Source organism: Thamnophis elegans, chromosome 1, assembly GCF_009769535.1.
Source record: "Thamnophis elegans isolate rThaEle1 chromosome 1, rThaEle1.pri, whole genome shotgun sequence".
NCBI lineage: Eukaryota > Metazoa > Chordata > Lepidosauria > Squamata > Colubridae > Thamnophis > Thamnophis elegans.
This window is the reverse complement of record NC_045541.1, coordinates 76,255,172-76,278,433: the sequence shown is the minus strand read 5'-3', so window position 1 is coordinate 76,278,433 and position 23,262 is coordinate 76,255,172. Positions and strand designations below refer to the sequence as shown.

General features: G+C 41.9%; 1 protein-coding gene across 1 annotated transcript in view; it reads left to right on the top strand.

Annotated features, from left to right (window-relative positions):
* The window catches only part of CDHR5 (cadherin related family member 5), a 44,607-nt gene extending 38,710 nt beyond the window's left edge, over positions 1-5,897 (top strand). Inside the window, 4 exon segments of the mRNA XM_032212699.1 lie at positions 4,920-4,967; positions 4,970-5,059; positions 5,360-5,623; positions 5,626-5,897. Of these exon segments, the coding sequence (XP_032068590.1) occupies positions 4,920-4,967; positions 4,970-5,059; positions 5,360-5,623; positions 5,626-5,897 (674 nt within the window).
* The last annotated feature ends 17,365 nt before the right edge of the window (positions 5,898-23,262 follow it).

The window sequence follows — 23,262 nt, the reverse complement described above, 5'->3', positions numbered from 1 at the left end:
GAGTTGCTTGGTGAAGAAAGTTCACCATTTGTTAAAAATAACTGTTTCCTAACTCTTTTTTAAAAGTTGCAGCCATGCTGCAAGAAGAAAGAGTGTGTAAACTGAGGAGGATTAGGCTTGCTCCATCATAATATATAATAATTGTTGTCAATAGATAGAAGGGATGGATGAGTGGATGGATAGAGTGAGAGAGGGTGGGGAGGGAAGGAGGAAGGGAGGGAGAGAGAAAGAGGGGTGATTCTTTAGTGGTGAGAGTTCATGCCTTTCTCAGGAAATATGATTTCAGTTTAGAAAGTATTACTCTTAAAATCATGTTTTTTTGCCATAAATCCTTCTGTATGACTATTGTTTATTTAGATAAAATACATGTTTAATGTAAATTCCTATATGAAATGCTTGGCTGTAGAGAGATTTAAAAGCTCCCTGCCTTCCTAAGAAACTGAAAAATGTTCAGACTCAGCAAGCCACAGTTTACTATCAGATCAGATCACTCTCCTAATCAATGATGAATCGCAAAGCTAAACAGATTGGATGGTTGGCCACATAGTACAAGCAGAGGTGGAATTCAGCCGGTTCTCTCTGGTTCGGGTGAACTGGTAAGCAGCTGTGGGAGGCTCCACCCACCCACCCTGATGTAATGCGCAAGCACTGCACAAGCGCAGAAGGCGGTGTGCGTGCACAGATGCAACGCATGCGTCATATTTGCAAACTGTAGGGAAGGTGAGCGAATCCATCGCTGAGTACAAGATAATTCCAACATTACCATGTTGACGGATTTCCAAAACAGACTAGATCTTGGTCATCCTGTATAGGCAATTTTACACATAGAGGTTCCGAATCAAGAAAGTTCACTGAGTTCAGTGGAATATATGGCTATCTTATTACAGGTGCACATGCTTTGAAAAGTATTCGAGGAAGTGCTTGAAAACATGTAGGAATGTTCTTGAAATGCTTATTTAATACAATTCTTTCTGAAAGGAAATGCAGCTGTTATGCCATCTTTTGTATCAATACTAAAACCTCCTATCATCACAGGTAGTGCTTCTGTTCTCTGGTCATTGGTTCTCCTGTAATAAGGATAAGCCAATAAACAGTGGAATCATTTATAACAACAGATGAAGAAATATGCTGCTTTAGTGGGCTGCATCAAAGATGCAGTTGTGTTAATGAGCCTGCTTCTAAGGCTAGCTCTTAAAAGATGAAAATGCTTTAAAGAAGAGTTACACTAACAATTTCTAAAACATTTCTTCTCAATCATTTTGACATCTGTATATTCCTAATCATTCCTTCCTGAATGTCATCCTTTTAAATGAAGGGTACACAGGGTAAGGATGAATATATCCTTATAGTTATCTTTCCATAAGGCTTATAATTTATAAAAGCTAGGGTTTTTATAGATTAAAAGACCTAGCTTTAATATATAAACATCTACACACGAATACATTCATACAAGTTACACAAGATTGCAAGTGAACAATGTTTAGCATGCTTTCGAATTTGCAGATAGGGAAATTTAAATGTAAAAAAGGCATAAATTACTATGAGCGTTAAAGCATTAAAGTGGTTCTTGGGTAGCATAAATGAAATGGTTTATTCATGCAAAACCTTTGTATCTTTTGAGATGTTGTAATTATACACAGATAGGTACTTTTCTATTATACAGTATGGCATAAAAATATAAGAAAACTAGGATATTGTCTTAGTAATGCAAGTAGTACAGTGGACAGAATTTTTAATGATTGGCACACTAGAGAACCAGAGTCATGGTGATTATATATAATCTTCAGCTATATCATTAGCATAACAAGGATTGCAAAGTGAAAAGGAGGTGAGGGGCCTGTCACCTAACCAGTGGCATGGTGGGGCTAAAAAATGGCACATGATGTATCACCAAGGGGAGAGAGGCAGATGGCAAGAGAAGAGATCAGTGACAGCAAAAACAGGCCACAAAGCATATTAGCCTGCTGAAAAAAGACAATCCATCCAGCTCTTCCTTAGCTGATTACTAAGAGATTTCAGCTACTGTACAATACAGATAGTCCTTGACTTAAAACAGTTCATTTAGTGATTGTCGAAGTCACAATGACACTAAAAGAAATGACTTATGACTGTTTTTCAAAACTTATTACCATTGCAACATGTCCACAGTCACATGATCAATTCACTTTCAATTCAATTTATTAAATTTGCATGCCGCCCTATTCCAGAGAGACTCAGGGCGGCTAACAATAAAAAGGGAGGGGATACAAAAAAATAAAAATAAAAAAATAAAAATAAAAATTTAAAATTCTACAAACAGCCGTAATCTCAAATGGGACTGGATAGTTCAGCAGCCCCAGGCCTGCTGGAACAGCCAGGTCTTAACTGCTTTGCGGAAGGCTGGAATGGTAGTGAGGGTCCGGATCTCCCACGGGAGATCGTTCCAGAGGGCTGGAGCAGCCACAGAGAAGGCCCTCCCTGAGGAGTTGCCAGCTGACATTGGCCAGCAGATGGAATTCGGAGGAGGCCTAATCTGTGGGATCTGATAGGTCTTTGGGAGGTGACTGGCAGGAGGGCGGTCTCTCAAGTACCCAGGTCCAATACATGTAGGGCTTTAAAGTAACGACTAGCACCTTGAAGCATGTCCGGAGACCAATGGGCAGCCAGTGCAGCTCGCGGAGGATAGGTGTAATATGGGTGTACCGAGGTGCACCCACAATCGCTCACGCGGCTGCGTTCTGGACAAGCTGAAGTCTTGGAACACTCTTCAAGGGCAGCCCCATGTAGAGCGATTCAAAATTCAGACACATTGCAATGGACTCATATTTATGAGTGTTGCTGGATCCCAAGGTCATGTGATCACCTTTTGCAACCTTCTGACAAACAAAGTTCATGGAGAAGCCAGAGTCACTTAACAACCATACTATTAACTTAACTGCAATGATTCACTTAACAACTATGGCAAGAAAGGTCGTCAAATGGGGTAAAATTCATTTAACAACTGTCTCACTTAGCAACAGAAACTTTGGGCTCAATTGTAGTTGTAAGTCAAGGACTTGGAAAGTAAGTTAATGTAATTATTAATACAATATATCACATTTTTAATCCAATTGAGCTGTTATTTGTTGCTAATACTTCTTCAGCAGAGAATCCTTTTATGATATGATGGTACTGATGTTATTTCTGGAATGAATATGACTCTACGAACTAATTATTTCAGCTCATGTTAATGATAAACTCTTAGAGTAATTGAAACTTGCACTTATTTCAGAGTTCACTTTGCAAGGTATTATAGTCATATTGTTATTAATACCATAAAACATTCAGGAAAATTGCCTTGTAATTATAGTGTAGAGATGTGAACTGTGATATGAGAAAGTACAAATCTCTGTAGAAAAACAGCACTGACCTTTGCTTCCAGCAAGATGAAACTTGTGGCACGGCCATTTGGTGACCGGTTTAGCATTCAGGGTCTTAATTCAGTCTCCCAAAACAGAGGTCTTAAGATGTGTTAATATTTTAGCTTCCAAAATTGCTTGACAGTATAACTATTGGCTGTGCTAATGGGGAATTATAACGGTTGTGGAAAGGTATCTTAATGCAAAGGCTTTTAGTTTATTATACTGACAAAATGACCACAGAAGCCAAAATAAATCTTCATTCGTTCATTGTCTATAACGTCTTTAACAGTAACCTGATGGAGAAATTAAGTATACATATTTTTTCCATATAGTTTTATCTCCCTGCCAGGAAAATGTTACTCAGTTATTCTCTTAATTTGTCATGCTGGAATTTAAGGGGCACAGGAAATTCTATCAAACCAAATCATGGCTCCCTCGAGATTCACCTTGACGGATTACAGGTAGTCCTCGAATTATAACCACAATTGAGCCCAAAATGTTTGTTACTAGATGAAACATTTGTTCAGTGAATTTTGTCTCATTGTACGACCTTTTGTGCCACAGTTGTTAAGTTAATCACTGGAGTTGTTAAGTTAGTAACATGGCTATTAAGTGAATCTGGTTTCTCCATTGACTTTGCCCGTAAGAAGGTTACAAAAGGTGAGCACATGACCCCAGGACATTGCAACCATCATAAATATGAGTCAGTTGCCAAGCATCTGAATTTTGATCACTTGACTATGGGGTTACTGCTGTGAAAAATAGTCGTTAAGTCACTTTTTTCAGTGCTGTTGAAACTTTGAATGGTGATTAAATGAACTGTTGTAAGGTTGTGGATGACCTGTATGTGCCATCAATTTAGTGTCAACCACACATATTTTCTCCATCATGCTCTGTCCCTAATCTAGTCCTTTGGATCTTCCAATGGTGAACCACCACTGAGTCCATTTACCTTATTGTTGATCATCCTCTTCTCTTCCTTCACTTCTCCTCCTGGCATTAGAACTTTCCCCAGAGGACTCAGCATTCACATAATGTGTCTGAAGTAGGTTAATTTGGTTCACTGACAAATGCGCGCCCCACAAATGCGCACCAACAAAACCGTGCCGACAAAACCACCACCCACAAAAAGCACACCATCCACAAACAACATAGTGGGACACAAAAACAATGTTTATAACCCTAACCCTAAAACGTTGTTTTCGCGTCCCAGTATGTTGTTTGTGGATGGCATGCTTTTTGTGGGCGCGGTTTTGTCGGCGCGCATTTGTCAGGCGCGCATTTGTCGGGTCACGGGTTAATTTGAGTTGGTGACTTCTGTCTTGAGTGAGAACTCTGGGTTGCTTTGTTTGATGATCCATTAGTTTGTTTTCTTGGTTCTCCATGGCATTCTCAGCAGGCTTCTGCCACATCAACACTTAAAAGTGTCAATACTTTCCATTCTGCTTCTTCAAAGTCAAAGGATTCCTTTTTAGCTGCTGTGAAATAGCCATCTGAAGTGCTTGGGGATATCAGGAGGTCTGTTTGTTTTCTTGACAGAAGGACTCTACAGCGTAGAAGACATGGCTGCTCTGGGAGCCACCCTGGGGACCTATTGGCGATTGCACTAGCCTTGCTTGCCCTGATCTCCTACAAGTATTACAAATTAAAAAAAGAACTTCGAAAAAGAGAATTCACAAGTAAGTTGGGCTTCTTTCTCTATTTCAGGAAGTGGAGTTTTTAAATTAAAAAAACCCATGCTGTGGACTTTATAAGAACATTTAGGTTGTTTCCAACTTGCAAAGTTGTAATTATGGCAAAACAGCATTGCCAGTGAAGAAATTAGCTGGGAATTGCAGATAGTATGTTTCCAATGTATCTTGAAAGGGAAAGGACACTGGCAATTCCCTTACCTCAGAATAACCCAGCTATATAACTACGAAAGGAACAGATCTAATATGTAATTTCTAAGCTGATTAGTTGTCTTATCTGATCATCAGCTTCCCTTTATCTTTGCAGTATTGCACAAACATTTGTCTCTCTTTTGCAGCTGATGAAAAGCGTTTCTAATATCAACTTCCAGGATGACGAGAACCCTAACTCAGATGGAAACAATGAGGAATCATCCGGAAGCCTTATCTCCAAGAGTTATGCAGAGAAGGAATCAGGAAACAAGAAAACAAAGCCAGCTCTTAAAACAATCCAGGAAGAAATTGATATAAACAGTGAAAAGGAAGTGAGATCCATCCTGACAAAAGACAGGAAATGGAAGACGATGGCTACAAGGCAGTGTGGTTTAAAGAAGATGTGACAGAAGTTGATGATGTAATTATTGACGAGGACAGTGACCTAGAACAGAACAGGCTTGGGAGTGACAGTGACAGTGCTGCTGAGGAAGAGGACGACTATGATGATACCGATAGTGGCAGAGGGGACAGCGATGTAAACATAACAGCGAGAAGAGGGCAGGTCTTTGATGCTAATCCTTCTGCCAGCCAATCTCTTGAAGAAGCAGAAGAACAGAACGATGCTTTGTAAAAGAAAGTGGCTTTTCAAAGGTATTGTAAGGAGATCGGATTTGGAGAAGGACTTGCCAGGGAAGTAGGGTTCTATGCCCATATGCTTAACTGAAGGATTATTGCAGGATCCAATCTGGAACAGTCACTGGGATCAGAGGTTTGGTCTGGTCTGAAGATGGGCTTCAGCATGAGTCCAGAAGCTCATAAGACTGAAGCTCTGGTCCCAGTGACTGACCCAGTTTGGATCCTGAAACATTATCCTGGAACACGTACATACGTGTAGTATTGTAGTAGAAATGTAGTATTAGTATGAGTTGGTACCCATTTTTTTGCAGATGTTTATCTGGTTAATATCATTGCCCAGAGGATCATTGGTTGCCCTCTCCCCTCTTTGGAAGAGCTCCCACTGCCTTAAGAACGTTTAAAACATTCTTAAAGATCCATCTCATCCTGGGCACCCTTTTTTTGAACTATTACCATCTGGCAGACAGTACAGGTCAATAAAAAGGATAAATAGGCTGAAATACTGCTTCTACTCCAAAGCAGTAACTATATACTGTATAGTGCAATATTAATGTAATATCAGGGGTTTTCAATACAGTTGTATAGAATATGAAGGATGTGGTTTTTGTTTTATTTTTTTACTAGCTGTACCGGCCACGCGTTGCTGTGGCCCAGTCTGGTTAATGGAAAAGAAAGAAAAGAGAAAGCTCAAGTTTCTAATATGTTTAATTTCACAATGCTTGTGGGTATACAATAATTTTTTGTTGTTCCATTGTCTGTGCAGATATAGAGATTGTCTGGTTTGCTGACTCTAGAACACGCAACATATAATTGTCCATGTGAGAAACAATTTTCAATTGCTGGAAAGGCATTGGACCGGGTACATTTACCAACAGCATGCAAAGAAAGAAACATTCCCAGGGTGGTTCCCTCCGGGCAGCAGTGGCAAGGTTTCATGAGGGTCTTGCCCACCTGGCGGGCCCTGCCACTCGCTGCACCGGCCACGGCTCTCTCAGCAGAGCGGCCCCCACATGGAAGAGATTCTCAGTGGCCCCTGCAAGAGCTGCCATGGAGGATGCTTCCACAGGCCCCGGTCTGGCGCCCTCCATGCTCCCCACAATGGGCACCCTCCAGAATGACGGGCTGGATGGGCCCCCTCCAGACAATGTTCCCTCTAAGCTGCGCAGCTGCGCGGCTGCACACGTGGCAACAAACATCAGCGCAGCCGTTTCCAACTGCCGCGCAGTGGTTTTTGTGAGATGCCTTCCACGATAATAGGAGAGGAGAGCCAGCCTGGAGACAGCAATCAGTTCTAGGTCCACAAGCAGAAAGAAGCTGAGAGAGGGGTATGGGGGTTGGGAGAAGGCATGGGACAGGCTCCGAGCAGCGGCTGCTCAGATTTGCCATTTGCCAAAGAGAGAGAGAGAAAGAGAGAGCGAGAGAGAGCGCAAGTGTGTGTATCCCTCCTTCCTTCAACCCAACACTCTCGCTGGTATCCTGGTCAGACGAGAGAGTCTGCAGAGAGTCTCCTCGAGTCTAGGACAGTGAGTCATTCGATGGGAAAGTTGCCTCTTGGAAGGAATGACCAGCTTGGCTCCACTTCGTCTCTCCTGCCTCATCTCTCCTGCCTCTTCGCTTCTCCGTTTGGTCGTTGGGTGGCAGATCGAAAGTGAGAGCCAAGCCAGGTCATTCCTTCCAAAAGGCAACTTTCCCATCGAATGACTCGCTGCCCTAGAATCTAGGAAACCCTCTGCAGTCCCTCTCGTCTGGCCGGGATGCCAGTGAGAGTGTTGGGCTGAAGGAAGGAGGGATACACACGCTCTCTCTCTCTCTCTCTCTCTCTCTCTCTCTCTCTCTCAAAAGAGAGAGAGAGAGAGTTAGTTAGTTAGTTGGTGGGCAGACTTAGCACTTTGTTAAGTTTGTTTCTCTGTGTGTTGTGTATATACATGTCTCCATGGGTGCAATTGTACAAGCATTTTTTTTCCTCTTTAAAAGAATTTTGGATTCTCCTCATCAAACCTTTAAGACTGAAAGAGTTAGAGTTGAAATATGAAGAGATGTCAATTGCCATACTGTTAGATTGATAGGCAATTATGGACTATCTTGATTATATCCTCCTTAGAAAGAATATGCTACTGTATGGTTGAGAAAAAGATCAAACTTCATTCCATGGAAACCCATCAAAGTTCATAGGGAGGGTTTCTTTCTATGATGGGCTTCTTGGGTCAACAGTGAATATCAATTATCAAAAATGCAGATAGAAAATTAAGCAGGCAATAGGCAATTATAAAAAGGGAAGCCAACTTTCTGAATTCTGTTTCTTTGCACTTAGTGACTTATAAATAGACTAATGTTCTGAAAACCTGACCTAAATTACTATATATTTTAAATAGCTGTAAAGCTATGCTGAAAAAGTTGTTCTTAAGGTATTGTGATAAATTCAATAAAAAGAAGAGAATTCTTGATGAATTTAAAGAGAAATGAGAGTATTGGATAGTAAATGGACAAATAAAATTACCAATCAAAGAGAATATTTGCACCTCAGGATTGAAATGAGATGTTCTCTCTTACTCTTTCCTCTTCCTCTCTTCTCTCTCTGTCTCTCTCATCCTCTTTCTCTTTGTCTCTCTTCTCTTTCTCTCTCCTTTTCTATTCTTCCATCACTTTCTCTCTCCTCCCTTCTCTCTCCTCTTTGTTTCTTTCTGTCTCTCTTCTCTTTCTCTCTCCTTTCCCACTCTTCTGTCACTTTCTCTCTCCTTCTCTGTCTCTTCTGTCTCTCTTCCCTCTTTTTTCTTCCTCTCTCCCTCTCTCCCACTCTTCTATCACTTTCTCTCTACTGCACTACCTGTCCCATACTTATCTTCGACTGATCATGTTGCAATAATTTACCTTCTTTTCTATATAGGTGCAGTTCCCTTACCGGATCCCTCGCTCACTCAAACACACACACTCACACTCACACACGCACAAAACCATTTTTCTCCATTCCAATTCGGATCCTATAAATCAATTGCTCTGTGAAACATCTGTGAAAAAAAATTAGGTGCTCAGGCATGAAAATATGCCACTCAAACACTATACTTTTCCATACACACTGAAAAAAAATTAGAGGGAATATTGCCTCCAGACATGGGCGGGGGGCAGTGTGTGAGGGAGGCTGGGGGTGTCCCCCATGGGCGTAGTGGGGCGGCGGGTGGGTGCTGCCGTTGGTCAGGCCTCGGGGCTGCTGGGCCGGTTGAGGCTGGTTGGGGAAGATGGCGCCGGGGCTGTTCTCCTCGTAGGAGCTGCACTTGGGCTTCCCCAAGTCGGTGGCCCAGGAGAGCGAGACATCCAGGATCTCAGAGGAGGAGAAGTTGGAGGCTCCCTGGGAGGGCAGGAGGAGACAGAGATGGAGGCGTCGGCAGAGGCTGGCGGAGGCCGGGGGAGGCGGCATCGGCTGGGCCAGCAGGCCGGGTGGGAAGTCCTCCAAGCTGGCGCCACTGCTGCAGCTGCTGCCGGCCCACCCAGGCAGCATTGCGGTCTACGCTATCCTCTTCCTCTCCCGCGCCTCTGCCGCTGAGTCAGGCTGCTGCTGCTGCTGCTGCTGCATTGGGGCCAGCGGGAGGAAGGCCTGCCGCCACCACCGACGATGACAACGCCTCTCTTAGGCGCTGGCCCGGCCGGGCTGAGGAGGAGAGGAGGAGGCTGCTGCCCCCGACCCAGCTTCCCTCAGTGGCAGCAGTGAGAAGAGGCAGCCGACATCCCCTGAGGAGCAGGAGGAGGAGAAAGGAGCTGCCCCGGGCAATGCGGAGGCGAAGTAGCCTCAGCCGGCCATGGCCCCATCCAGAGATGCTGCTGCCGCTGCCAGCACTGCCACACCTCATGGGGGACCCAGCGGCCGCCCTAGCCCTGCTGCACCTCAGGCTGACACCGCCGCTGCGGCAATCAGAAACATTGAAATGGAATCGTGAAATATTTAGTATAGAGTGTGTTGCTTTTATGTCCAACAGATGGCGCTGGTTTTCAACAAATCATGTTTTTACCTGTCACAGCTATGACATCTACATAATACAGGTATATAAAAACACGTGTGTATTCGAATGCAACGTTGTGTCAAAAATTTCAAAGCAATCGGTGAAGAACTTTCGGAGATTTAAGATTTTGAACAAACGAACATTTACATTTTTATTTATATAGATGTCTAATATACACTGAAGATGGCATTTAATTTTGTTTGTATGAGGTGCAATGACACTAAACTAAACTAAAAACTAAAGTGAACTGAACTAAAACTAAACTAACTAAACTAAATTTGCATTGGAACAACCACTGGGACATACAGAATCTTCCAGACTGTGCTGGATTCCATCTTCAGTCAGCACAGGAAGCATGGCCAATGGGATCCAGTCTGAGAAAAATAAGGATTTTAAGATTATGATTCTAAGTGTATTCATCTGGGGGGCAAAGACTGTCTAGGATTGAGATTTATTTTGAACAGACAGAATTGCTGTAGAGTTGCTTTTTAAATAAACGCTATTCTTTTTTTCTTCTGAATTCATGCATAATTTGTGGTGCTATTGAACAATTGCCTATCAGAAAGTTATACAAAACCTTCCCAACTTTACAAAAAAGCCAAAGCCAGATCCTATTAACATCAACAGTTACACTAAGTTGTTCTCAATTCCAGCATTAAAAAAGCATGGGTGAGAAAAATAGCATGTTACCACTTCACTAGGCACATTTTTGGATAATTTCAAGGGTGATATGTTAATATCAGTGATATGCCTATAAGTATTAAATCAACAATGTTATTTATTTATTCAGTGCATGGCAACCAACAATAGTTAAATAATGTAAGAAATATAACAAAATTTATGGAAATGTCAAAAAGAAAAATATTTCATTAAAGTAACTCTTCAAGTAAGAGTTATTAATAAAAGGAAATGATTTTTAAAGTGGGTGAATAATCAGTTTCCCATTTTTCTTCCCGGCTTATTTAAGAGACATTTGAAAAAGAAAGAAAAATTGGAAATCTGTCCTTAGTATGATGCAGCAGCAAGAAAAATATGAGAATACAGTATACAAAGAAAAATTCTGGCCCTAAAAAAAATGAATAACGATATGTTTCAACAAAAAATTCAAGATGACAACAAATGTGTTTCAATAAAGAAGCTTGAGAAAGAACTAATATATTTTCTGTAGGATGGATCACAGATGTTAGATACAGTGAGATAAATATATTAACATTAAGAATGTCAATGAAAGAATGTCAGTGAAATGACATTTTACCAAAATTTTTATTTCTCTTCCAAATGTTTACCTATACTTTAAAAAGATGTGAATCTTTTAGAATGGCAGAAGGGTATCAACAAATTTGTATGGGCAGGAAAGAAGCCGAGGGTAAAGATGAAAATAATGCAAGATGTACGCGAGAGAGGAGGATTGAAATTACCTAACCTAAAACTATATTACGATGCAGTGGCGCTATCTGTAATTAGTGATTGGACTCATTTAACTAATGATAGAATACTGAATATCAAGGGACACAATCTGGTATATGGTTGGCATGCTTACCTATTATTCAACAAAAAATTGGATAAGAAGTTTAAAAGTCATATTTTAAGAAATGCTTTACTGCGGGTCTGGAAAAATACCAATATAAATTAAATGACAAGATACCCCTGTGGGCAATTCCTAGACATGCAATTGAAAATATGAACATAGCACAAAAACAGGATAGAACTACTATAGACAGCTTCTCATTTTGGAAAGGGGGGTACTACAACTAAAATCTTTAGAGGTATTAAAAGAGGAGAAGGTAGTTCAAACATGGTTCCAGTATGGGCAATTACAGGCCAGGTGGAAATAGATCAAAAAATTGGTTTATCCAAGCTGAAGATAATTTGTTTAAACAAATAAGAGATCAAGGCTTAATGCATATAAAGAGGATATATAATGTATTAATACAGATGATTCGGAAACAGAATTAGTTAAAGAGTGTATGATAAAGTGGGCTCAAAATATTGAAGAACCAATAATGTTGGATACATGGGAAAGAATATGGGTAACAAATGTGAAATTTACACAAGCTCAAAACCTGAGAGAAAATTTTTATAAGATGTTCTATAGATGGCATTTAGATCCTAAAAAGCTCTTCTATGTATCCGAATGTACAGCCTAAATGTTGGAGGTGTGGTTCTCTCGATGCTACATATTTTCATATATGGTGGACCTGCCAAAAGGTTAAGGCATTTTGGATAAAATATGGTGGATTATGCAAAATATCTTTAAAAGAAGGATAAAGTTTACTCCTCAGTTATTCTTACTAGGTATATGTACTGACTTTACAGTGGTAGAGACTAACTTGATTCTGCACCTAATAACGTCAGCAAGACTGTTGGTGGCGCAATACTGGAAGAAGAAGACTTGCCTACAATTCAAGAATGGACATTGAAGTTACAAACTTAGCCGAGATGGCTAAAATATCAGCATATCTTAAAGATCACTCAAATGAGAGATATAAACGAGACTGGAAAAAATGGATTGACTATATACAAAATAATACGGGACCAAGAAATTCCAGTTAGCCTATGCTTAAGATCAGAAATGATTTAAATTGTTTAAAGTTAGCTCAGCAAGAAGAAGCTAAGATCAATGTAGAGATGTCATTAATTTCTTTATTTCTTTTTCTCAATAGATTTTAGACTGTGTTTGTTAAAAATCCATACCGTGTACGGGTTCTGGGAATTCGGGGGGGGGGGGAGGGAGGGGGGTTTGGGGGGAGGGGGAGGGAGGGGTATACGTTAGGCTAGACAAGAATTTGGTGGTAAACTAGAACTATTTTGACACACAAAAAAATTGTACTCCGATGTCTTACTGATTGAGGAATGATGAAATGTTTGTTTTAAAAGAAAATAAAACTTTTGAAACCCCTCCCCAAAAAGAATGTCAATTATTTAGACTTTTTGTGCTAATTGCATAGTGAAAATAGTAACTAATAGCACAGAGTATGAGGAATAAACAGGGTGAATTAGAAATTCAAGTAAATGAGGGCAGATATGATATTGTTGCCATTACAGAGACTTGGTGGGATAAAATCCACAAATGGAAGCTAGAAGGATTTAAATTATTTAAAGAATAGACCAAATAAAAGAGGAGATGGAGTTAGGCAAATGGAACAGCTTGCCTCCAGAAGTTGTGAATGCCCCAACATTGGAAGTCTTTCAGAAGATGTTGGATAGCCATTTGTCTGAAATGGTACAAGGTTTCCTGCCTAGGCAGGGGGTTGGACTAGAAGACCTCCAAGGTTCCTTCAACTCTGCTATTGCATATTCTATAACCTGAAAGCATTTTTAAAGAAACAATGTCTATTTCAGACCTACAGCAATACATTAAAATGCTTTATAAGATGTTAAATATGTACAAAAGATTTTAGATGCTGGTTATGGCATATAGTTTCTCTACTTGATGATGTCTTCTAATGCAGCATGCATACATACATACATACATACATACATACATACATACATACATACACACACACACACACACACACATACAATTACACAATTTAATCATTTAACCTAACTTGCTAACTACCCTTGCTTTTAATTATGATTTTAATTATGAAAATATAACTGCATCCTGGATATTTCTCAGTGATTAGCTGGTGAAACAGCTGATTTTCATCATGGCAGCATCAAGGTAGTCTAGAGGAGATGATGACGATAATAACAACTTTTCTTTGACTTTTATGAATTTCTGCCAGTTGGCAAATGTTTTGATCACTTACACAGCCCAAGTGTAGTGGCTTCAGGACATTCCAGATTCCCGGAGGCCTTCTTGATAATTGGGCAATAGTTATTTTGTCCCTCAGACAAATAAATGTTGAAAAAGGCAAAATAAGCCTCCCTCCTTTTCTGTGTGGCTCTGCACCTGGAGTGTCCAGCTAATTTATTTATTATTTGCAGCTAGTGGAATAGCAAAAAGTCTGGTATGGTGGTGAGGATGGCATTTCATATATTTCTTTCAGTAACCTAAATATATTTCTATGATAATACTTGTCATCATTTTATTTCAACCAATGTTTAAGGCAAGAAGGCAAGAATAGATTGATCCTCTCCCTCTTTCCTCTCTCTCTCTCTCCCTCTCCCTCCTATCTTCCACTCTCTCTTTGTCCTCCCCCCCCCCCCAGTCTCTGATTTGGTTACATGGCAACAGAGATAGAAATTGACTCTGTTGTCAAACTCAGCAGATGGAGAAGCACAGAAGTTTAAAGCAGTTTGAACTGGTAGTTGTGCCCCTTATTATAACCATCTTGACATCTTCAGCCCAACCCTGTTTTGGCAAACATGGGTGAGATAAATGGGAATATCAGATATTCCATTTGTGACTGATGCTATACAGGTAGTCCTTGAATTACAACCACAATTGAGCCCCAAATTTCTGTTGTTAAATGAGATATTTGTTAAGTGAGTTTTGCCTCATTTATGGCCTTTCTCGCCACAGTTGTTAAACGAATCACCACAGTTCATTACTTAATAATATGGTTGTTAAGTGAATCTGGCTTCCCCATTGATTTTGCTCGTCAAAAAGTTGCAAAAGGTGATCACATGACCTTGGGACACAGCAACAGTCTTAAGTATGAGTCAGTTGCCAAGCAGTGAATGTTGATCATATGATCATGGGAATGCTAAAAAAGTCGTAAGTGTGAAAAAATGGTCTTAAGTCCCTTTTTCAGTGCCATTGTAACTTTCAACAGTCACTAAATGAACTGTTGTAAGTCGAGGGCTACCTGTGCAATTTCTTCATGGGTCAGCAGGATAGGAATCCTGCAAATGAAAGGAATATTTTAGGGCCACAGGGCTCCCTATAAGCATGCCTTTCTTCAGATGAAAGTTATTATCACATTCATTGAAGTCCCACAGAATGGTGAGAAAAGTTAAATTAATAGGTGAGACCTGCCGAAACAACGTCATAATTTTTAGCTTTTATCTGCCTGAAGGATATTTCTGGATAGTACTGTTTTTTTTGGAATCTGCGTATGTTCGTTTCCATGGTACAACTAAGCTATAGGTAGGAAACAAACAAATAGATGCACAGGCAGTGAGGAGAGAATTGCTGTCATTATTTGAAGAGATGAAATTTTGGTTTGCGTATTATAGAAGTTGCTGCTTGTCCAATTTTACATTTAGGTGGTGAACATGCTGGTAATTTCCATTTTCTGGCGGTACTACTAATCATGATTTTCTGGAGTTGCTATTAACTGTGACATTGTTACAAAATATTTCAACGCACTATATAAGTCTCAAGCTGTGTAATTCATTGGGATCGCCCCCCCCCCACAAACGTAAGTGTTGGGTTCCTTGTGGAGCATTTAGTGATTGCAAAAGAGTTCAGTATTGAAACTTTGAATGCTTTACTTGCTCTCTTGTTAGTAACCTTCTATTATTCATTCCAAAGTGCGCTGGACTGTCAGCTAAATGTCATGTAAGAGAAGGCAATTCCTTGAAGATATTCTTTTCTTAGGAACAGGCTGTTGCTCTCATTTACCTTAACCAGTGTCAATCAATACCCCAGTTCTTAAGCCAAGGCAGAAAGAAAACTAATTGGAAATTGATGAAGCTTGAAATACTACAGTGCAACAGAGAATCTATGTTTCTAGTGGGGTCATAAACACAATGGAACAGGTAGTTATGACAATAGTTCCAGTGTTATTGCCTCTGTGAAAACATCAAGAGGTGCACATATTGGATCAAGAATAGTCATTTTAGCACTGCACCCTGCCAACTGATCTTAGATGTCAGCAATGTAAGTGTAATAAATACATAATAATACTAAATTATTCTTAGTGAGTTTACTTGATAGTTGACAATTTGACAATCATTTGGAATCTCTTGCTAAGGCAATGCTGGTAGTTAATTAATGTGCTGTTGCTCCCATCCTGGGGAACTTATATTACTGTTTTGAATGCTGTCGTAGTCTATAAAAGTGATGACTAATCTCTTTGTTGTTGCGTGCCGACCGCATGCATGCGCACCCATAATGCAATGCACATGTGCCCCACCCCATTAATGCGTGCGAGACCCTACACATGTGCCCCAACCCCTGCATATGCATGTGAAACCCCTGCACTCCCCCTATGCATGCACATGCACACGTGACCCACACATGTACTCTGTGCATGCGCACGTGAGCCACATGTATGCCCCACCCCTGCACATGTGACCCCTGTATGACCCCACCATTCATGCATTCGTGGCAGAGAGCCGAAAACCAGCCAGCCGGCAGGAGTGTGCGCATGCATGGTGAAGCTGAACTGGGGTGAGAGCTCACGTGTCCTCAGAGAGGGCTCTGCATGCCACTTGTGACACATTGCCATAGGTTCCCCATCATGGGTCTATAACTTGCAGTGAAAAAAATTGAATCCTTGATTTGAGCTGGGAGTGGCCTAGCTGTGGAGCTGACCCCTCACAATCAGGAGGCTGTGAGTTCGATCCTAGGCAGATATTTCTCTCTCTGGGCATATTGAGCATACATCTGATGAACAAACATCCACATTGGTGACAGGAAGGGTGTTAGGAAGAATATAATCTAATGGTTGGGTTGGCAATATATAAATCATGTAACAATGTTGCACCTGTTTCTTTAAATCATGCTGTAAAATGTGATTGGTTGCTGTTTTCCTCAATCGGCCATAAGAGGGAGCCAGAATGACTGTTAGCTCTCTGTTTGTTAGATGCTGGGCTGATCTGATCTGAGTGTTTTGGAAGCTGGCTGTTATAAAGTGCCATGAGCTATTGTAAGTTTTGCAACTGCTAGCAAACTTTGAGTACCAGACTGATTATATGATACTGGACTATGTTATTTGGATTATCCCTTAACTGAAAGACATTGATGACTGACTGTCTTATCCGTGTATGACTTGGACTGTTTGATGGACTCTGATACCTCTATTTCCATGAAAGTAAACGCCTATTTAAACTGCAGTGTCTCTGTATGCTGGTTTGTGTGTTCTCCAACACAACTCTCACAACGCTTCTCTGAACGCACTCGCTCTCCCAACGGGGAGCTTACCTAACAAAGGGCATTCCGCCATTAAAACAGTCTACTAGCTCCATTCAGTTGCCCAGATTCTACCCTGCAAGGGATTATGGGGTGGTTAAAAGAAGATGATGATAGATTGATTTGAGCTGATAATAACTCTCACTCACACACAGAGAGAGGCAAGGGGGATAATTTGCTTCTAACTTTAAAGTTTGCAAGATACCCATCTTCTTTCTAAAAGGAAATGAGTTCTGAATATACTAGAAAATGTGGATTTGGTTCTGTAAGAGAAACAGAACTCAAAACAGTGAGAAGATCCATTTGAGGAAAATTGATCTCCTCTTATTTCATTTCATTTCAAATAGTAAATTATTCTTCTTCATTTTAGATCTTAGGTCCATTAAGATGACTTTTTAACAAGAAGACCGTCTACTGCCACACACCTCCCAACGGCCGATAAGATCCCACAGGGTGGGCCTCCTTCGGATGCCATCAGCCGGACAATGTCGGCTGGCGGCCCCCCGGAGGAGAACCTTCTCTGTGGCTGCTCTGGCCCTGTGGAACCAGCTACCCCCAGAGGTCCGGACCTTACCCACTCTCATGGCCCTCAGAAAAGCTGTTAAAACCTGGCTGTTCCAGCAGGCCTGGGGCTGTTGACCTTATTGTTAAGGTCCAGCCCCGATTAGAATGTATGCATGTTGGGAATTTTTAAATTTTTCTTTTATTTTGCTTTTTTTTTTTTTTCCCCTTTCTTTGTAAGCCGCCCGGAGTCCTCCGGGATTGGGCAACCTAGAAATATAACAAACAAACAAACAAACAAACAAACAAATAAATAAATAAACCCAGCCAACATTTTGGAGGTGTTTTTTTAAAATTTTGGATGAAAAACTTTCAGAAATATTATATTTGCTTTGTGTGTTTGAATGTTTCTTTTTTCTGACAATAAATAATTTTATATCTTGTTTTGTTAAAATAATGAATTAATGGTTCACAAATGAGTATTGACGTTTTATTTTTTTAATGAAACACGCATCAAACATTATGCTCTCAATTTATATACAATAAACTACAGAGTATTTTCTATCTACCATAATTTACAATTGAAAGTTCATCCAAGGAATCTTTCAACCTTATTCTGTGTAATTTTGATACTTCAGGAGAGGAGAGGCACCTGCTGGTTGAAAGAGGGATTTCCTTTTGCTCTAATATTACTAGTATTAAAGAGGCGGTATAGGACATATTTAAACCAGGTTTATCTAACCCTCCAATACAGTTGAAAGACACCATGGTGCAATTAAACCCAGCCGCCTTGAAACTACAGGTCCCAGAATTGCAAGCAATCAATGCCAATAGTCATATTCCCACAACTCAAAAGAGTAACATGGGTGCTAAGGCTGCTTATGCTGCTTTCAGAATTATATTTCTGAAGTACAGTTGAATTCTTAATTTTCTACTCAGAACCACTAAAAACACTGCATCTTTTACTGTGTTACAGACTGAGCTAAAGGTTTCTCTGTCTCAACTTTCTGATTGAAAATAACAGGATAATTATCTGAGCTCACAAGTTAGACATGGGCAGATAAAAACGTTGGTTTGTAGCAGTGATGGCTCATTTTTTCATCGCTGCAGGCTGAAAGCGCATATATATGCGCGTACCCATAATGCAATGCATACCACACCCCTGTGCATGAACACCGTGTTCTCCCTACTCCCTGCTCCCTGCGTGGAAAATCACCCTGCCTCCTGTGCATGCATGCATGACCCCTCTCGCATGTGCCCCACCCCATGAATGCACAACCCCTTGCGTGCATGTGTGACCCCTGAGCATGCCCTGTCCCCATGCACATGTGACCCCCAGGCTCCCCCACCCACACATGCGCTCACATCTACCACATGCTCACCACCCCCTGCGCATGCACGGCAGAGACCCAAAAATTAACTGGCCGCGGCCGGCAGGAGACGCATGTAGATGTACAGTGGAACTGAACTGGGCTGGCAGATGTGCCATAGGTTCACCATCACAAGTTTATAGGGTATTTATTGATCACATAAGGATCAAAAACAGATGACAAACCAACACCAAGAATAGATACACCCCAGTATGTTATGAAATACTTTATATGACTGCATCAGGAAACTAGGATAGATAATCGGGCTCTATATAGAATTACAGCAGCAATTTTTGTCTAATGTTAAAATGGCTAAGTTACACAAAATAACATCCATTATCAGATGAAGATTTTTATTTGTATCAAGCTATATCTCTGTGAGTTGCAGTCAGACAGAAGTGAAAACAGGAAACAGCCATTGTCAAAGAACAATTTCAATATTCAGAATATTTCTTTTTCCATTTTGTAGGAAATAAATACTGCTTTTCAAGGAAAATAGTTCAACGGGATTTTTTAAATAATGCCACAAGTCATGCACAGACAGACATTAATGTTACTGCTTTTCATTGATAGTTTAACTACACCGACTCCACTCCTTACTGCTTGAATATTGTGGACGTTACTTTTTGAGGACATTGCTAGATGGTGCTCTTCAGTTGTCTAACTCTTACAAAGATTTAAATTCTAACTTCCCGGTTTGTAAACTTTAGAGTTGCAAAGAGATTGCTCACAAAGGAGCGGAAGGTAAAAGGCAAAGAGGTCATTTTTCCATTCCTCCCACAGAATCATTGTTCCAAAGCTCAAAACTCTGTTCTGAAGGACTGTGGACCAGTGGTGAAATTCAATTTTTTTTTTACCACCAGTTCTGAGGGTTTGGTTTGGTGGGCTTGGCTTGGTGGGCGTGGCAGGGAAAGGATACTGCAAAATCTGCATTCCCACCCCACTAGGTCCAGCCAGAGATGATGTTTGCAAGTTCTCCGAACTACTCAAAATTTCCACTACCGGTTCTCCAGAACCTGTCAGAACCTGCTGGATTTCATCCCTGTGTGGACCATCCAGAAACATATGTGAGGCATCATGGGCCTGAGAAAGAGCAACTGATCCATTAAAAGTTGATCTGTTCTCCCCTCCCCCTCCTCTCACCATGGTGAGACTTGATTCATTCTGGGTTCTTTCACTAATGGAAAAAACTCTTGCACTGGCAGAAATTCTCAGTTGGTGCCAACCCAATGTTTACAACACATTCCTCAAAGCCGTAAGTATACACATAATGATTGCAGATAATCGCTTGTGCCGCTGTTTCATCACAAAGTAGCTCTAGAGAAGAATCTAGGAACAAGGGCCAATGTTCGGCTACAGTCCCGCAGATACTGGACTTCCTCCAGGAAGGACTGGAGAAAGGCCTGGCCCCTAGCACCCTCAGAAGGCAGGTTTCAGCCCTTGCCACTGTCCTGGGGGGAGTGGGTACCCAATCTTTGTCCCAACTGCCCACCATTAAGTGGTTCCTCAAAGGAGCAACCAACCTCCGGCCCCCGGTGATCCACCGTTTTCCCTCTTAGGACCTATCCACAGTGCTCCAGACACTCCTGGAAGCACCATTCGAGCCCCTGAGGGAGGTGAATCTTCAGCTTCTTACCCTGAAGGTGGTGTTCCTCGTAGCCATTATCTCCGCCAGGAGGGTGTCAGAGATCAACGCACTGTCAGCTAGCAACAGGGTTGTTCTCAGCTCGACCCAGCCTTCATGCCCAAGATTAATTTCCCCTTTCATAGGGCTCAGGAGATTGTTCTCCCGGACTTTTGTCCATCTCCCACTAGAGGAAGGGAGAGATCCTGGCATCGCCTTGACGTCAGAAGGGCACTGCGCATCTATCTGAAGCGCACATTGGGCATTAGGCAGTTGGAGGCCCTCTTCATTTCCTTCCACCCTGCAATCAGGGGAGTGAAGGTGTCCCCAGCCACCATCAGTAGATGGATCAGACTGGCCATCTCCAAGGCCTATAAGGCGCGAGGCCTCCCGGTGCTCGAAGGCATCACCGCATACTCCACCAGTAGTGCAGCTACCTTGGCGTCCTGGGCCACCCAGGCCCCCATCGAGGACATATGTAGGGCGGCAGCATGGGCTTCATCCTCTCCATTCATCAGACACTATCGGTTGGACGCTTTTGCCTCCGCGGAAGCATCCTTTGGGAGGAGAGTTCTCCAGAGTGCTAGACACTCGGGGGGACTTAGGTCCCATAGCCCCTCCCAGGGACACCTCGCTTTGGTATGTTCCAGCTGTGACTCCTCCCACGCCCCACTTCAGAGACTGTCAGTTGGTCTTACCTGAACTGCATGTCTCGAAGGAAGGTGTGGGAGCAGTCACTTCCTGCCCGTAGTGCACCCCGCGCAGGGTGGGCCTAAGTTCAGATAGTTACCAGTCAGTCAGGGACCAGCGGGGAGGGGGGATTGCCCTGTTCCCTTCCTTCTAGATTCGCCTTGACTGGACCTTGACTGGAGAGTCAGAGGAGTAGTAGAGGGAGTGGCCTCAAGATTTACCTCAGTCTCCGGACAGATGGGCCATGACAATACCCAGGTGTGACTGTTCCCACGCCTTCCTTCGAGACATGCAGTTCAGGTAAGACCAACTGACAATTTCTATGTTAGTTTCTGGACTTATTTTTTATCCTGATGAAAGTCTATTTGTCAGACAGGAGGAGCATGTTGTCCTCCTGCTCATGTTTCCCAGAGAAGAGTATTCACATGCCTTCAATGTTAGGGGTAAAATATAGCATTATAACTTGTAGTCATTGGTATTTTGAGCTTTACACACAAAGCATTAGCCTCTTATGGTAGATGGTGGTTTTAATTATGCTCTGAATGAAGAAGTGCTTCCTCTTATGTGTCCTGAAAGTCCTTGTTTCACTTCCTTGTTATTTTTCACAGCAAAATAGAATTGAAGAAAATAATTGAAACTGGCATGGTGAAGTTGCTTGCTTCTGTATTTTATTACAGAACGAAGAGAAGCTTTACATCAAACTATCATTTTAGAGCAATTTTATGCTTAGATCAACAGGAAGCTCAGTTTGAAAAAAAATTAATCTATCGTAAGAAAGAAGCAAAGCAGGGCCTTTCCATCAAGAGTCCCACTTGGGCTAATCCTCAACGTGATGTTCTGATGCCTGGAGGCTGTATGGATCTGGATGGGGACGAAAAGGCTCAAGTTCAATCCCTCCAAGACTGAGTGGCTGTGGTTCCTGTCATCCTGATTTGTGCATCTTGTTCCATCTTTGATGATAGGGGGAGAAATTTTAGCCCCCTCAGAGAGGGCCCGCAATCTGGGAGTCCTCCTAGATACGCGGCTTAGTTTAGAAGAATGCCTGATGGCCGTGACCAAGGGGGCCTTTTACGAGGTTTGCCTGGTACGCCAGTTGGGCCCCTTCCTGGATTGGGATGCCCTGTGCACAGTCATGCACGCCCTCATCCTTTCTAGCCTGGACTACTGTAACACTCTCTACATGGGGCTGCCGTTGAAGAACACCCAGAGGCTTCAGCTGGTCTAAATGCGGCTGCACGGGTTCTCATGGGGGTACCTAGGTGCTCCCGTGTTACACCCCTTTTAGGCAGCCTGCACTGGTTGCCGGTTGTTTTCTGGGTGCGATTCAAGGTGTTAATTATGATCTTTAAAGCGCTCCATGGCTTAGGCCCAGGGTACTTGCGAGACGTCTACTGCCACCGGTAGCCTCCCACCATCCAGTACAATCCCACAGAGTTGGCCACCTCAGGGTGCCGTCAGCCAGGCAGTGTTGGTTGGTGACTCCCAGGGGGAGAGCCTTCTCTGTGGGAGCGCCTTCCCTTTGGAATGAGCTGCCCCCGGAGCTTCGCATAATTCCCGACCTCCGGTCCTTCCAGCACACCCTAAAAAGTTGACTTTTCCAGCAAGCTGGCCTGGCTGAATAAAATAAATTATTAATTTTAATTGTTAATTTTAATTTAATTTCTAAGTCTCATTGTAAATGTCTATTGGGTTGTTGTTTTTTTTGGATATTCTATTAAATCTTTCTTTTAACTTTTGTAATATGTGTTTTTATGTTGTACACCGCCCTGAGTCCTTTGGGAGAAGGGCAGTATATAAATCCAATAAACCTAAACCTAAACCTTAAGATTAGCAGCGGGACATACTGAACTGTGAAGGTCACTTCTGTTAATTTCCTTTTGTTGCCAGGTTGCTCTATTCAAGATACGTTGAGTGTGCCATTTACAGGTAGTTCTCGACTTACAACAGTTCATTTAATGAGCATTTAAAAGACTGAGCTTTAAAAATCCAAAATTCTACTGGGTGGCAGTAAAGAAATACAGAAAGCTCTAACTCTGCTGCCAGCTAGTCGTCCTCTGGATTTTTGCAACCTTGCGATAGCATACCTAGTTAAAAAGTAATAACTTGAGCCTTTTAGGGTGTGTGTATTTAATACCAAGTCTGTTCATAGGACT